This window comes from Penicillium canescens, assembly GCF_028828765.1.
Source record: "Penicillium canescens strain IBT 15451 chromosome Unknown utg000005l_segment0_segment0, whole genome shotgun sequence".
NCBI classification, from domain to species: domain Eukaryota; kingdom Fungi; phylum Ascomycota; class Eurotiomycetes; order Eurotiales; family Aspergillaceae; genus Penicillium; species Penicillium canescens.
This window is the reverse complement of record NW_026703967.1, coordinates 2,627,344-2,642,086: the sequence shown is the minus strand read 5'-3', so window position 1 is coordinate 2,642,086 and position 14,743 is coordinate 2,627,344. Positions and strand designations below refer to the sequence as shown.

Genomic DNA, 14,743 nt, shown 5'->3' with positions numbered 1-14,743 from the left:
TTTAGCTTTCTGCCCTGCTAGCTACCTTATTTGCGTAGTCTTGCCTGTTTCGGGCTAGGTGAGATAGACCCCTATTCAGGCGGGACTTGCAATGAAGCTGAGGATAAACCAGTCAGATATACAGTAGTACTATTGAGGCTAGTGTTAATGTTGACCATTGCTTCTGCAGAATATGTGGAGACGTTTGGCCTTGCAAATTACAAGTTTCGAGATGGATCTCGATGCCTTGAAACTAAGATTGAGATCTATTGAGTTAAATCCCTACCGAACCACTCCGAGCAATCGCAAAACCGCTTCAGATCCTGTGTCAAAAAATATGAGAAGCCCCTGAGGCTTTGTTTGTCTTAGCTTTCGCTCTGTTGTTTTTAGGAATCGACATCTTTGACAAGAGATGCATGAAAATATATCCATGGATGCTTCTTTGACCTGTAGTTTGCACAGAGTTGGCAAAATATACAAGGTTTCCTGTGCAGTTTTACTCAATAACTATTTATGGCCTGTTCCTATTCATCATCACTTGATATTGATGTCTGCTGAGATCAAAATGGTTGATACATAAGGGCTCTGTCATCCACGTGACGAGTTTTGCCCGCATCGGGATATAGAATCACAGAGACTCATGTCCTAGCGATACCCCGGCAGTACATTGTAAATCAAGTTAAGAGTAGCAATCCATCCTCTCTCTTTTCTCATGAAGATACATGCTCATCTAGGATATTGTGTTAATTGGCGTGCAAAATGATGAATTACTCTAAAAGACATCAAGGCTATTATACCTAGGTCTGTAAGTAATATCCTAGGTATTAGGCAATATATGAAGGAGATATCTAAAGCGTCATCTGCCCTTAATATAAGCAAATTTTTGGTTTGAGGAGAAATAATGATCGTTTTGCTTGGTTTCGATCTCTTCGTCGTCGCCGTCCCGACAAAGCACTCGAGGCATCACGTGCACACAGTGCCCTCGAGACATCCGATGGCTGACCATTCAAAGCAGTCGAAGATACATTCATCTGGGCTAAAGTACCTTTCATGATCCTTACCACTGCTCACATGCTGATAACGTCCAAGCAACAACGCAGTCGAACCAAGCGGTACATCACCAATATTTCCACGCAGCGCCATAATTCTTCTTCATTTGTTGGCTGTCCAATTTCCGTGCTTTATCATTGACCAAGGAAAAAAGATTTCTCTTACGAGGCTCTGTTGACCAGCTAAACGGCAAAAATGGACGTGGAAGAGCTCGAGGTCTATCTTGTGGTTGACAAGAATCTTGTAAGCAAACAAAAGATATCCCCCCAACTCACAACTTTGTGGTTCTCCAGCTGACCTCTTCCCCCCGCTTGTTTACGCTCCAGGTTGCAAGTGTTCAAACCAACTTTGTGCCCGAAGCTGTGCTAGGCTCCACGAAGGCTCCGAAGCGCGATCAGCCATTGACCATGTCGCCCAATCCTCGTGTCAAGCGCAAGCTACACTCAATGACCCTACGCTCAGAGTCGCGTCGAGCTTCCGAAGACGCTCCTGTGTCTTCATCTTCCTCCTTGTCATCTCCCTCCTCCTCTCTCATAGCAGACGGTCGACCAATTACGCATGATAACCCATCCCTGACTGGTAAGCTCTCCATATCGTCCTGGTCTATATCTCGTCTCGGGTGTTGAACGGCGTCTAATCCATCCGATACAATTAGAGGGCCCTCTATTCAGTACGACAGATAATGAGAGGCTCCCTGGGGCGTTCAACCCTTCACCCTCGATGAATTACGCAAGTCCTTTCCAATTCCCATTCACCCTAGCCAGCACCGGAAATCGGGTTTGGGCAACGCGCCGTCCAGCCAGCTACGATTTCCCCATTTACGAAGAGCCATGCGAGCGACGATCTCCCAGTCCGGTCCACGAAGACGAATACTTGGGCTTCAGTCCCCAGGATGAGGACAAGGAGAACGTATTTTCCACACGCTCTGATCTGAGCTCTTCCGACGATGAGCCCCAACAGTCTCCCACCTTGAACCAGACCGCAACTAGCCACCGCGATGCCTTTGGCATTCCACTAGCCCACCAAATCTCCGACTTCATCGAGAGCAACGACGACAACCTCGATGCAAATGTTCTAGCCCGTCCTGAACGTCAAGTGCTACGACCTATCTGGGTTCCAGAGCCAGAGGAGCCTGAAGAAATTGCTGAGCTCTACGATGATAGTATTACTCGGACTCAGATTCGGGAGATTGAGGAAGTCGAGGCGCTCTACCAGCGCGGCGATCGAAACCGTGCTCGCAACAACCGTCACGCTGCTTTCCGTCATGGCACGCCCGTTCAGGCTCGGACTAACTTCAATACTGATATTCGTCGGATTCTTGAGCCGCAGCGTCGTGAAGCTCATCGTAGCTCTCTCGATGAGGATGAGGAGGAGCATTGATATGGGATTAATACGATCTCTTGAGCTTGATCCTGTCATTGAATGATGCTTGTATGTCGGATTCACTCCGATATTAATTTTCCTGTCATTTGTTTCGATTTTGCTATCATGTTTTATCCTGTGTATGAGTAATTAGCGCATTTTTAATGTTTGTTTAGAAGCCTTTGCTCTTCCCTGATTTCTCCCGTAGACGTGGTGCATGTTTCTCTTCATGTTAGTTACTGCTTTGGCCTCTTTCCTAGCTATTTTCCAGACTTGAGCACAGGCAGGGTAGAATGACTGAGTTAGCACCGACTTGATACCGGCGGAGTAATCTATCAAGCTTAAAATCTTCAAAGATGCCCCTTTCACTGATCAACATGCGTTATGACAAAGGTGGTAAGTCATGAAGAGTCAAGGGTATTTATGACCCATATGGATTTGATGTTTCGGGCTGATTCGAGAAATTTGACATACTCTATATCCTAGCCTGTCCGTTGATCTGTCCAGGGTAGGTGCATTCGGAGTACTTTTTATGTTAAAGACAACAGTATCATGAAGGAATCAGAAATAAGAGATACCCCGACTAACGCACATCAGCCCTGAGCTTCACACAATACCTTCAGAATATCAGACGATACATTGATCTCCACCATCGTACCAATACCGTATTCCTACCAGTGCCCTTTGCCGCTCTCAATTTTGCTTTAGACTGTCATTGATATTTTTGATTCTGTAACTAGTAAGGGATAAATTGTCTTCATCAGCCTTTGCCGTAGCCAAATCTGAGCATCAATTCGAGTTAATGAGTTAATAACATAACCCAAGAAGTTTCTATTTCTTCGGTACTTCTTTTGCACCTTTGATCAAACATCTCTTCACATATCCCCGCATTATTTCGAAGTTCCTCTTTCTATTTCATATTTCTTGCTTCCTTTACTTCGTTCGAAAGTTTCCTCTCAACTGCCTACAGTGCCTTAGAATATTCTACCTCAATCAGTTTGACGTCTAATCATCACGGTCGTAAGTCCAGCACTTTATCAGCTGGTTCAATTCCCATAAAGTGCTCTTTCATTTCTCTGCACTTGCTCACTTCCTACTCACTTTCTATCTCCCGTTTCTTTCCAACCTGTTTATACTTATTTTCTCACTCTCTTCTTAACTCCATACTTTACACCTTCATCCTCTTACACCTTGCCTTCCTACATATTTCATCATCTCACACCTTTCTTCTTACACCTCATCCTCTTACAACTTTCATCCTCTTACACCTGCATCCTCCTACAGCTTCATCCTCCTACAGCTTCACCCTCCTACAGCACCCTCCTACAGCACCCTCCTACAGCACCCTCCTACAGCACCCTCCTACAGCACCCTCCTACAGCACCCTCCTACAGCTTTATCGAATATCTTCCATCCTTTTACAACATTCATCCTTACACCCTTTACTTCAAACTTTTCGAGATCTTCTTTCGATTCGAAAACTTGCTCCGACACCTCCTCTTGCTTCGCGACATTGCGCATTACTCAATATTGCTTGACTCATTCATCAATCTTGCTCTTAATATTTTCAACGCTTCCTCTTCCTTTCCCTCTTTTTTCCTCGTTTTCTCAAGAAGTCTCACCCCGCGCAGCTTTCTCTCTACTTCCACCGACGGTTTTGTACAAGACAAAATCAGCCGATCAATTACTCTCTACGCTGACTTCAATCAATTCTTTGCCCCGGACCCAAGTCACACGTGCTTTTCCCGTGAGACACTCATTGCTCGAGTTTTCAACCTCGATCCTCTTCTCACTCGGGTTTCTTTCTAGGTACCAGCCAAGGTGGCTCAATCCCGCCTTTTCATCCGATCCACAGCATGGATTCCCAAGACCAAGACCATAATAATGGTGGGTGCAGCCCCCTGTCTGTGAAACAGGAGCCAGGCGAGCCAGAAAATGGTTAGTACTGCCAAAGATATATTATGGATTTGACTAAGACTTCGAATAGCAGCTCCGAAGGCCGGAAAACTGCATTGTCCCAAGCCAAATCCTGCTCTGCTGGAGACCATTGAGGCCAACAAAGACCGACCCGAAAGCCGACCAGGCAATCTTGAGCAGGAGATGCCGAGTGAGCAGCAGGAAGAAAAGCCTCATGACAAGCAAATCTCGTTGAATACTCAAGATGAGACACCTGGGTTCGACTTATCGGGAACTCAAAACATGGGCGACAACGGGGTCAGCAATAAAAACGGCAATGGGGAAGAAGACGAAGAGGACTGGGAAACAGACAATGGACAAGACAGTGGAGAAGACGATAAGCAAAGCCGGGAGACAGACACTTCGGAATCTGCACCCAAAGATTGCAACGGCTCGAAAGACAAAGAAGAGATGCCCACGCCAAATGAAGAGCAGACATCTAAGCCAGACGAAGAGGAGACATCCAAGCTAGACGAAGGCAAGTCATCCAAGCCAGGTGAAGAGCAGACCGTCATGCCAGACGAAGACGAGGGTTCCATGCCAGACGAAGACGAGGGTTCCATGCCAGACGAAGACGATGGTTCCATGCCAGGCGAAGACGATGGTTCCAAGCATGTCCCCTCCCCGGCAAAAAAACTCCGGGATATTGTATTGAGCTAATGATATCAGATACAAAGCTACTCAAATGTGGTTCCTTCATCTGAAGAACCCCTCTCATGACGACAGAGCTCGATTTGACCTTGCAAAACAGCAAGAAGCCGCGCGAATATCCCAAATAGAAGAACAAAGGCTCCTTGATGAGGACCTCCAGCTTGAAAAGGAATTGAAAGAGCTCGATCATCTACTTGAAATTGACTCGGAAATGGAATTGCAAGAGGTGTCAACAGACGACGAGCCTCAGGAACGAGCCCCGAAAAAGCCGAGTTCAAAGCCAAAGCCAAAGCCAAAGCAAGCTACAAAGGCTCAGATATCGAAAGAAGAACTTACCAGGGCATCCGACATTGGTCTTCGGCATTTGCTTGACACGCGTGAGGAACAGCAGAGCAAAAACTCGAGTGCCAAAAAAGGTATCAAGCGTCTCTTACAACATGCGACAAAAAGGTCCACAAAAAAGACGACAAGGGTATCAAACAATGATATTGAAGGACTTTTCTACCATGATATCATCGCTAGTGCTAACGTGAATGCTTCGATGGCCGAGCTTCCTGGGTCTGATAAGAAGGACAAGTCAAAGGCCCTAGCAGAAATCATCGCCAGTCTCCCAGTCTCCGATCAAGAAAAAGCCAAATCAGACATGAAACAATGCATTGAAGCCTCAAAAGGTTCAAGCCAGCCGCGAAACTCGTGGGAAAGGCCTGGAAGATCAAAGGACTGGAAACGCACTTGTACCACTACCAGGTGAGTAATCACCAGCCTCTCACTATCTCCGAATTCGAGCATATGACTAACAAATAGAGTAGCTCCTTACTGTTGCTTGGATGGTAAATCTCAACTCTTTGTGGTCTCTGGTACAGAACGAGCTGACATGTATAGCGTGATCGCGAGAACTCTGCTGCCGCGCCAAAGGGTGGCTTGCTGTGTGATGAGATGGGCTTGGGAAAGACACTCACAGCGATAGGTGAGTATACAGAATATGGACAATTGTATTACCAGAAGGGAAGGCTTACTTTTACAGCAAATTTCGTGGAGGGACGTTCTGCAACCAACTCCGAGGGCCCGACTTTGATCGTGGTCCCCAGGAACCTGGTCACGCACTGGTTTGCCGTTCGACCTCAAAGAGAGAGTCTGAAGAAGCTAACCTCCACAGGCTCAATCAACTTACCACACACTGTGAGGGGAAATCGGTCAACCCGGTCGCGTACCATGCCGGTTCGCGAATGCGCGCCGGTAATCTAGGAGCTTGGTTTCAAGACCAGGATATTGTGTAGGATAAACCCTAACTTGGCTTATTGATTCAAACTTACAAGATCTATAGTGTTACGACATATTACGAAATTTGCAATTCATACCCGACCATGAAGCCACCAGAAGGGCTCAAAACCCCCGAAGGTATCCAAGAATGGTGGCAGCAGTTCTATGCTGAGCATCTCGGGGCCTTCCATGAAATTACGTGGCACCGCATTATTCTCGATGGTAAGCATCCAACCAGAGATTTCAATCCCTCTCCATGCTAACGCTTTGTATAGAGGCGCACGTCATCAAGAACCCGAAGTCGAAGACCTCTATTGCAGTCCGGGCCTTAAGTGCGAGTTACAAATGGGTCTTGACTGGAACTCCTCTGCACAAGTAAGTCAAAATTCCCAGTGAGGCTTAATGTTGGGTTTTAAAAAGCCGACTTCGCTTTAGTTGCATTGAGGAATTCTATCCTTACTTCGAATTCATTGGTGTCCCGGCAAGCGTCCCATACAATACCTTCGAACAAAATTACTGCAACGTTGGTCGTCTCTCACTCGTCTCAGAATAGCTGACATTGACATCGAATTTAGGGCAGCCAGTTATCCCATGATAGACTGATCGCCATGCTTCGTCTCGTGCTTCACCGAAAAACCCATGACAGCCGCATGTTCAAATTACCGCTCATACATCTTCCAGGGATTGCTCAGCAAGAAAAGCTTCTTGAGCCTAACCCAGCGGAGACTTATCTCTATGAAAGGATGCACCAGTTCTTCATCAATATGCTCAACGGTAAGACACAAGTTCCGGCAAAAAATTCACTGGTGAACAGAGACTGACACTTTACAAGGCTTGGTCTCGGACAAGGGCAAGCAGTTCAAGTGCTTTCTCACCATGATCCTCAAGCTTAGGATGTTTACAAGTCACATACTCGCTGCCCAGGACATTGTCAAGCGGGTAATTGATCAAGCTGGGGTCATCCAGAAATTGAAACACCTCGTGAATGGGCAAGGCAACTCCCCCTCGGCTAACACAATTAAGCTCCTTATTGCCATGAAGTCCAAGGTTTCGCTACCTTGGGAGTCTGCTCCCACTCGAGTTGAGGATTCGTTCGATCGACCACGACCTCCGGCAAGCAATATCAACCTCCGAGAAAAGCTGCGGGCAGAACTGGATATTCTTCATCAACGGAAAAGGTGGAATGAGCGTCTACAGCACAGTGAATGCCCTCGTTGTGGATCCCCACCCGTGGAGTCCGTTGTCCTTACCGCCTGTCTCCATCTCTATTGCGAGCAATGCTTTGACGAGCTTCCTGATGAAGATGGAAATATCGACACAGTCAGTCGTCTTTGTCGCATTTGTCAAGTGCCCATCACAGAGGCCAATTTCTACAAAGATCTATCGGACCCAGTTGAACTCCCCAAGCAGCAGTCCACGGCCCAATCTCCCGAAGCATCCTTCATGAAAAGGAAGAAATCAACACCCAAGAAGACAGCAAAGGGCAAAGCGAAGCGGCAGCGAAAAAGCCCCAAGGTCGACAAGAGACCATCAAATTTGCACATACTCGACGGCATATCAGATGAGGAATCGGATGACTCAAGCGAAGACGAAATGGATCTCAAGTCCGATTGGATTCCCCACATTGGGTATCAGATGCCCAGCACAAAGCTTGACGCAATCAAGGATCTGGTCGACAAGTGGGTGAAAGAGGACAAAAAGGTCAAAATTGTGATCTTCACACAGTTTCTGGCATCGGTAACGCTCATCGAGTATTTGTGCCAGACGAATGGCTGGGGACATACCAAGGTCAGAATCTGGAGCATTATCAGCCAGTCATCACTAACATGGTTTTTCTACATAGATGTCCGGAAAGATGTCCTTTTCGTCACGAGAAGATCAGGTCAAAGATTTCCGAGATGATGAGGATATACATGTCCTCATCTCTTCCCTGAGAACTGGTGGTGTTGGCCTCGATCTCTCTATGGCGAACAAGTGCATCATGGTCGACTTGTGGTGGAATGAAGCTGTACAAGACCAGGCAAGTCATGAAAGATGAGCTCGAAGTGTTGATATACTAACACTATTCAAAAACAGGCATACTGTCGTCTCTACCGTATCGGCCAAGTTCGCGAAGTTGAGTACGTCAAGCTAATCACGAAAGGCACCATTGATGAGCTCCTCTTTGATATTCAGAGAGGAAAGACCAAGAAAATCAACACGGTAATGAGTCAGAAGGCTCTCACGGGGACTAACTCTATGATGGAGTTACTTTCCATGTTTGGACAGGTGACCGAGACCCCCGGTGGTGCCTTTCGAATCTCGGCTTTCAATCCGGAAGAGAAAGCCAGATTCTGGGAGCCCATTCGCAAACGGAACGACACGACCTGAACAACACAAGACTCATGAAGGGGGAATGAACTATTGAGAAAATTATTGAAAAAAAGAGAAAAACGAGAAAAAGAGTGGAATGAGGAGAGAAGAGCAGGGGAGCAAGGGAGTAATTGGGGGTTGGCATTCAGTTTGCTATTTGCTATTCAGTTGCGATTTGCTATTTCAGTCCGTGTGGTGGACGGGAAAGGATGTGACATTCGACCAACTCCAGTCGCTCATTATGGCTATGCAGAGCCACTCGATATTAGAATGTCACCTGATGGAAAGTACATAGGACACTCATTTATTTTAGCTAGAAACATACGCTCGTTAATACCCACATGCTGATACATCAGGTCCGCTCTATATAGCACCGATTTTGGGTATTTCCTGCCCTTACCGCAAAGGGAGGATCTGGTAGTACTATAATAGCTGTTAACGATAGAAAAGGACCAATGTATATGTACTTTGCACTAGACATGAGATATGAATAAATTTTACATAGCGAATATTTCAGCGCAGTAAACAAATCCCGTAACTTGAACAAGTTCGAGGCACACCGTAGATGAGAAGAAGAAATAAAAACCGCTGACGATAGCGCCTTGAATGCTCGGTACCAGACCAGACCAATAAAAGACAGACAAGGAAAAGAATGGTATCACAAAAGCGGAATGAGGCAGCAGGACACAGGAGACAGGGTCGAATGAAAGAAAGCAGATGGTTCAGAAATTACTTGAAGAAACGATATTTCTTGTCTTTCTTGTCTTTCTTTTCCTTTTCTTTGTCTTTCCTATTTCCGCCGCCGGATGATACAGGGCTGCTTCCATTCGAGTTGATGGACATACCGGCCATTAGCGCTTCTGGAGGAGCGGGAGGATTCAGGTGCGCTATGGGCACGGGCTTCTTCTTCTGTTGCGGCGGGGGAGTAGGAGTTGGGGGTTTCTCGCGCTCGAAGAGGTGGGCCGGAGCGGTGGGTTTGGGTCGCTCCATTGGGAGATCAAGACGGCGTCTGTCGACGCTGAGATCACCCACTTGGCGTAGGAAGAGGCCGGGGCTCAGCATATGCGTTGTGACGAGGAAGACATCCCTGTTGTATGTCGAGGAGATCTCGTGGCAGGCGCGTGACTCGCCGTAGGTGGCGCCGCCGGCCATGAAGACGATGATACGCTGACGAGGTTGGTCGACGGATCTTGTGCGTGCCCAGGTTGGCTTTGCACTGCGCAGAGATGCCTGTTGGGACATCATTTCTTGTGCTGCTAAGGCGCTATCGGTCTCGGTATGCGGCCGCGTGAAGGGGAACACGGTTGGGTCTAGGGTGCCGCGGATCTGATCTTCGAGCATCAGCTTGATAGCCAGATCATATCGACTCAGGCTGAGCTCCTCCGATTCGGGGACTGGGTTTCGTCGGCTAAAGAGAGATTGCACTGGTGGCTTTTCGTCGCGGAGAGGCTTTTCCACTCGCACGCCAAGGAGTTCGAGGTTGGCAATGACGTTTCCGTCCTGTGGCGGGAGTCCAGCATGTGCCATGAGTTTGCGGATGTCACCACCGAGAAGTCCACCGCGGTAGATGATATACAGGAGCAGTAGGCGGAGTCGGTCTGGGGGCACGACTGAGTCGTCATCCAGGAGCTGTACGAGTTGCGCTGCCAGATTCTTTGCCTTTTTGTAGTTTTCATCAAGGCCTGTAGCAAAAGACTGTTCAATCGAGCTCACTTCCAAAAGCTTGCGGTCCTGGAAGTACTTCATACACTCTTGCGCCATGTTGAGATGCAAGGTATAGGCATTCTTCCCTTCTTGGAACTCTGTAAGTCCCGCCAACATTTCCTTGATAGTGTTTACATTGTGCTTGTCGTTGCTGCAACCCAGGTTAGTAGTCTTATTCGCATGACGCCGGGTGCTTCAAACTCACTCATCAGCGAATTGGGGGTTTGCTGCTCGGAACTTCGCAAAATCCTCACCCAATTTCCCAAGCACATCCTTCATATGCATGTGGCGGTAATCCACCCAGACACGGTCTTCCTCTCCAATTTCCATCTCCTTTACTTCCTCGTTCTTAGAGCCCTCGTTGACAACTGTCTTGTAAGTGACCTTGTCTCCATCTTTGATGGGCAGCAAGTCATGAACCATGGCTTGATATGTGAACTCATGCAGGAGAGGCGCGAAAAGGTCCATAGAGCGGTCCACTACAATTAGTACTCCCCGAGGACGGTTTGTTTGGGGCGGGAAATCGCGTTGGAATTGCGCGAATTGATCCATTTCATTTTGGATAAAACGAGCCAGGTGGGAGCACATAACACCAGCTTCGTGGGTAGGAGATCGTGGTCGATAGTATCGAATGATCGGGTATTCACCCAGCGAAGCGCAAAGCGAGACAATCTTGGTACAAGTCAGTGCAGGCTCAACTGCTTTATTCCAATCCTCCTACCTTTTGAGCCAGATCCTCCAAGTGACGTCGTATCAGATTGTTACAACCGGGGTGAAACAGGACCGGGAAGCTCCAAGGGTCCCTGAATGTGATGAGGCGTGATTCTCGGGGGTAGAAATTGATGTTCATGACGTGGAACTCCGCGATGCGCTCGCGCGCCATTTGGGATCGGTCAATACGAGCCCTCTGCTGCGGATCGAGGACTGTAAACCGTGTCAGCTATATCACAACGCGGAAACCTCGGCTGGGTAGCCCACTGACATGATGTCCACACCAAGAACGCTTTCCTGTATCGCCCAACCTCAAAGTCTGCCATCAGGCAATCCACGACGTATGACTCCGGTGACAAGATATACAGCGCGTCCATGTCGGCATTGGACGGCCGCCGGTGCTCAATCTGCTCGATGTCTGCAGGGTGGCGTTTTGTTTAGCGGAACTGTGCTTCAAGGTCAAGACACGACGTGTGCTCACTGGAGACATTGAGATTTAGAATCTCCTCTTCCTTTGCAGCACCATCGACCAATTTCTTGCTGTTCTCATCAACTACCAGGACTTTCCACTGTAAAGGAGACGCTTCCGTCAGTCTCCGCGGTAGAGGGGTCAATAGGAGGGGTCGAGCTCACGTCGCGGCCGCCGGCATTGCGGATCGTGTTGAGTATAACTAAAGGAGTTCAGGGTCAGCTAGGGCTGTGGCAAGAGGCATGAGTAGTGTAGGCCTACTGTCGCGTTGGATGTTAATTATCGAGGTGCCCATACTGGCGGGCCACAACTTGGGGCTTCAGAACAAGGCTGTAGCGGTAGAGAATAACAGTATGAGACGAATCCTTGCGAAGCTGCAGGCCAGAGACCAAGATGAGAGAGGTCCAAGGTGGCCGTCTGAGGTAAATGAAGGAGACGGGGTTCCCCACCATTTGAGCTTCGCAAGGATGTGGATCTCCGTCGATAAGCAACTTTTTTGCTTTCTTCAACCACCCGAAACACCAGCGCGTTCCCTTTATTTCTTCATTATCGCACTCAGTCTCATCGTTTCTTTGACTGGAATTGAAATCCTAGGAATGCAGCCATGGACCGGAGGTAGTTCCTTGTTCTGCGCTCTGCGGCCCTTGACTCGATCTGCTGTACGATCATTCACAACCACCTCCGTCCTTCAGCGATCAAAGAAATCAAGGAAGCCCGATCCTCAACATGGATACCCAGTGGCAATCGGGAAATCTCACAAGGTTTGTTCTCTTCCGTCCCATACCATAGCACTATTCTGATCCATTGCCTACCTAGACACTTTTCGGTCAACCCGTAGGAGCAGCCGTTCGACAAGATATTGCAGCCGCGAAGGGATTCGCACAAGTGGTGGAAACTGCGCTACGCGATCTACAGCACAAGCTGAAACAAACAGGAGATTCACAGGAGGGGTGGGCCCAATTCGAACGTCAGATCCTAACCGCGTGCAAAGCGGATGATTCCAAGTTGAAAAATACCTGGGGTCCACTTCGGTCTACAAAGGTAGCGCTGCAGAGGGCATATCTCGCCTCTGGGACACATGGTCTGCGGGATGAGTTGCAATACATGCTTTACGCAGACAACCTCACTGCCAAGTTTTCGACACCCCTCTTGGAAGCGCAAAAACAAGTGACCGACCTTCGATACCCAGCCGAATGGTATCCGCGCGCCCGATCGATCCAACGAACAATCCACCTCCACGTCGGGCCGACAAATTCCGGAAAGACATATCATGCTCTTCAACGGCTGAGAAACAGTAAAAATGGCTTTTACGCAGGCCCATTGAGATTGCTCGCACAAGAAGTATACCATCGGTTCCAGTCAGAAGGAATTCCGACTAGTCTTGTTACTGGAGATGACGTGAAGATTCCCGAGAACGATGTAGTGCCGCGCATTGTGAGCAACACGGTAGAGATGGTCAGTCTAGGCCAGAACTACGATGTTGGCGTTATCGATGAGATCCAGATGATCGCCAATTCCACCCGTGGATGGGCGTGGACTCGGGCTTTCCTGGGATGCCAGGCCGAAGAACTGCACGTGTGTGGTGAAACCCGTGCAGTGCCATTGATTCGGGAGCTTTGTGCGCTCACTGGAGATCTTTTGGAGATCCACCGCTATGATCGCCTGAACGGTCTGGAAGTGATGCCACGCAGTCTGAAAGGTAATCTGCATAACCTTCAGAAGGGTGACTGTGTTGTCGTCTTCTCCCGAAAGGGTATCCACGCCATGAAAGCGAACATTGAGAAGACCACTGGAAGACGCGCAGCTATCGTCTATGGTGGTCTGCCAGCAGAGATTCGGACGCAGCAGGCGAACCTATTCAACGACCCGGATAATGATTATGATTTCCTCGTGGCAAGTGATGCCATTGGTATGGGTCTTAACTTGTGAGTTCCTCCCTTGATTTGAATTATGTTCCATACTGACCCACTGTAGGAGCTGCAAGCGTATTATTTTCGACACCCTCGTCAAGCGTACTCCGACTGGCCTTCAACGGCTTACCGTGCCTGAGATCAAACAGATCGGCGGACGTGCTGGTAGATACCGCCCAGCCAATGCCAAAGAAGGAAGTGATGACGGGGCCAATGTGGGATATATCACTTGCATTGAAGAAGTCGATCTTCCATATATTCAACAAGCCCTAAAATTGGAACCTCCGCCATTGAGTGCGGCTGGAATTCTTCCTGCAGATACCGTCTTCCAGAAGCTCGCTGCTTACTTCCCGACTGGTATCCCTTTTGAATATCTAATCAAGCGAGTCTTGGAGCTTTCTCAAGTCAGCCCTTTGTTTTTCATGTGCGACCCCAAAGGTCAACTGGAGAACGCTGAAATCATCGACACGGTGAGAGGACTGCAGATCGAGGACCAGCTGAAATTCATGGCTTCTCCAATGGACCACAAAGATGGCAGCTCGCGAGATGTCACGGGTGCCTTTGCGGACTGCGTGTCTAATAATGAGAGTGGACGACTCTTGGATATTCCCCATCTCAACCTGGAAATCATTGAACAGCCTGTTTCCGGAAGCAACGAGTATTTGCGTGAGCTGGAGAGTCTCCACAAGGCCCTCATTTTGTACCTGTGGTTGAGTTTCCGATTCGGTGGTGTCTTCACCGATCGAACTCTCGCCAGTCATGTCAAGGAACTTGTCGAGGAGCGCATGGTTCGTGCATTGACTGAATTCTCCGCCAACAAGAAGATCCGGAAGGGTGCTTCCCTGAAGCGACAGATTGCGCTGCAGAAGCAGTTGCTGGAACAGGAACGTCTTGGTGTTAACAGGGACTGGCTCTCCCGCCCCAGCGGTGAAGGAGAGGACATTCAATTTAATCTGCCAAAAGAGAATGCTTCGGAGGCCGCATCCCCCGAGGAGGAGGGCACCTCTTCGGAGATGCAAGACTTGCCGACTGAGAGTGAATCTCACAAGGAGTGAGTGGCATAATTGTAACAATAGACATGTATATTAGATGTACAGAAGCGAATCTCCAACATAATAGACCAAATGTATATTACTGCGGATTTCAGGAAGGAGGATGTTTTTCTGTAAGAGATTTTTTGGCAACGACTCTTAAGTTCATCTCAACTTTTCACACAGAATATTGGAAACTGCAGCCCAACACCATCACCTTTACCTTGACTCCTGCGCCAAGTTATACTAAAGTCTTGGCGCTCTTATCTTATCGGTGGCAAGTTCGGCCGCACTGATTTTCCGCGCTC

At 48.3% G+C, this 14,743-nt stretch overlaps 4 protein-coding genes across 4 annotated transcripts; 3 read left to right on the top strand and 1 right to left on the bottom strand.

The window, feature by feature from the left end:
- Positions 1 to 1,224: 1,224 nt before the first annotated feature.
- On the top strand, positions 1,225 to 2,409 carry N7446_008607 (uncharacterized protein; the record flags this gene model as incomplete). The annotated part of the gene is made up of 3 exons (XM_058517352.1): positions 1,225 to 1,272; positions 1,356 to 1,608; positions 1,685 to 2,409. The coding sequence occupies 3 exons, from the start codon at positions 1,225 to 1,227 to the stop codon at positions 2,407 to 2,409; spliced, it is 1,026 nt and encodes a 341-aa protein (XP_058370998.1).
- A 1,838-nt stretch (positions 2,410 to 4,247) lies between these two features.
- On the top strand, positions 4,248 to 8,628 carry N7446_008606 (putative SNF2 family helicase; the record flags this gene model as incomplete). Its single annotated transcript, XM_058517351.1, has 15 exons — positions 4,248 to 4,329; positions 4,379 to 4,951; positions 5,025 to 5,574; positions 5,661 to 5,745; positions 5,808 to 5,828; positions 5,881 to 5,965; positions 6,023 to 6,104; positions 6,155 to 6,271; positions 6,323 to 6,480; positions 6,534 to 6,633; positions 6,694 to 6,781; positions 6,834 to 7,032; positions 7,091 to 8,046; positions 8,102 to 8,266; positions 8,335 to 8,628. The coding sequence occupies 15 exons, from the start codon at positions 4,248 to 4,250 to the stop codon at positions 8,626 to 8,628; spliced, it is 3,555 nt and encodes a 1,184-aa protein (XP_058370997.1).
- Positions 8,629 to 9,339: 711 nt separating this feature from the next.
- Positions 9,340 to 11,789, bottom strand: N7446_008605 (Sec1 family protein; the record flags this gene model as incomplete). Its single annotated transcript, XM_058517350.1, has 7 exons — positions 9,340 to 10,465; positions 10,520 to 10,986; positions 11,036 to 11,238; positions 11,297 to 11,443; positions 11,507 to 11,594; positions 11,659 to 11,696; positions 11,756 to 11,789. The coding sequence occupies 7 exons, from the start codon at positions 11,787 to 11,789 to the stop codon at positions 9,340 to 9,342; spliced, it is 2,103 nt and encodes a 700-aa protein (XP_058370996.1).
- A 172-nt stretch (positions 11,790 to 11,961) lies between these two features.
- N7446_008604 (ATP-dependent RNA helicase SUV3) lies at positions 11,962 to 14,459 on the top strand (the record flags this gene model as incomplete). Its single annotated transcript, XM_058517349.1, has 3 exons — positions 11,962 to 12,255; positions 12,311 to 13,419; positions 13,469 to 14,459. The coding sequence occupies 3 exons, from the start codon at positions 11,962 to 11,964 to the stop codon at positions 14,457 to 14,459; spliced, it is 2,394 nt and encodes a 797-aa protein (XP_058370995.1).
- Positions 14,460 to 14,743: the final 284 nt, after the last annotated feature.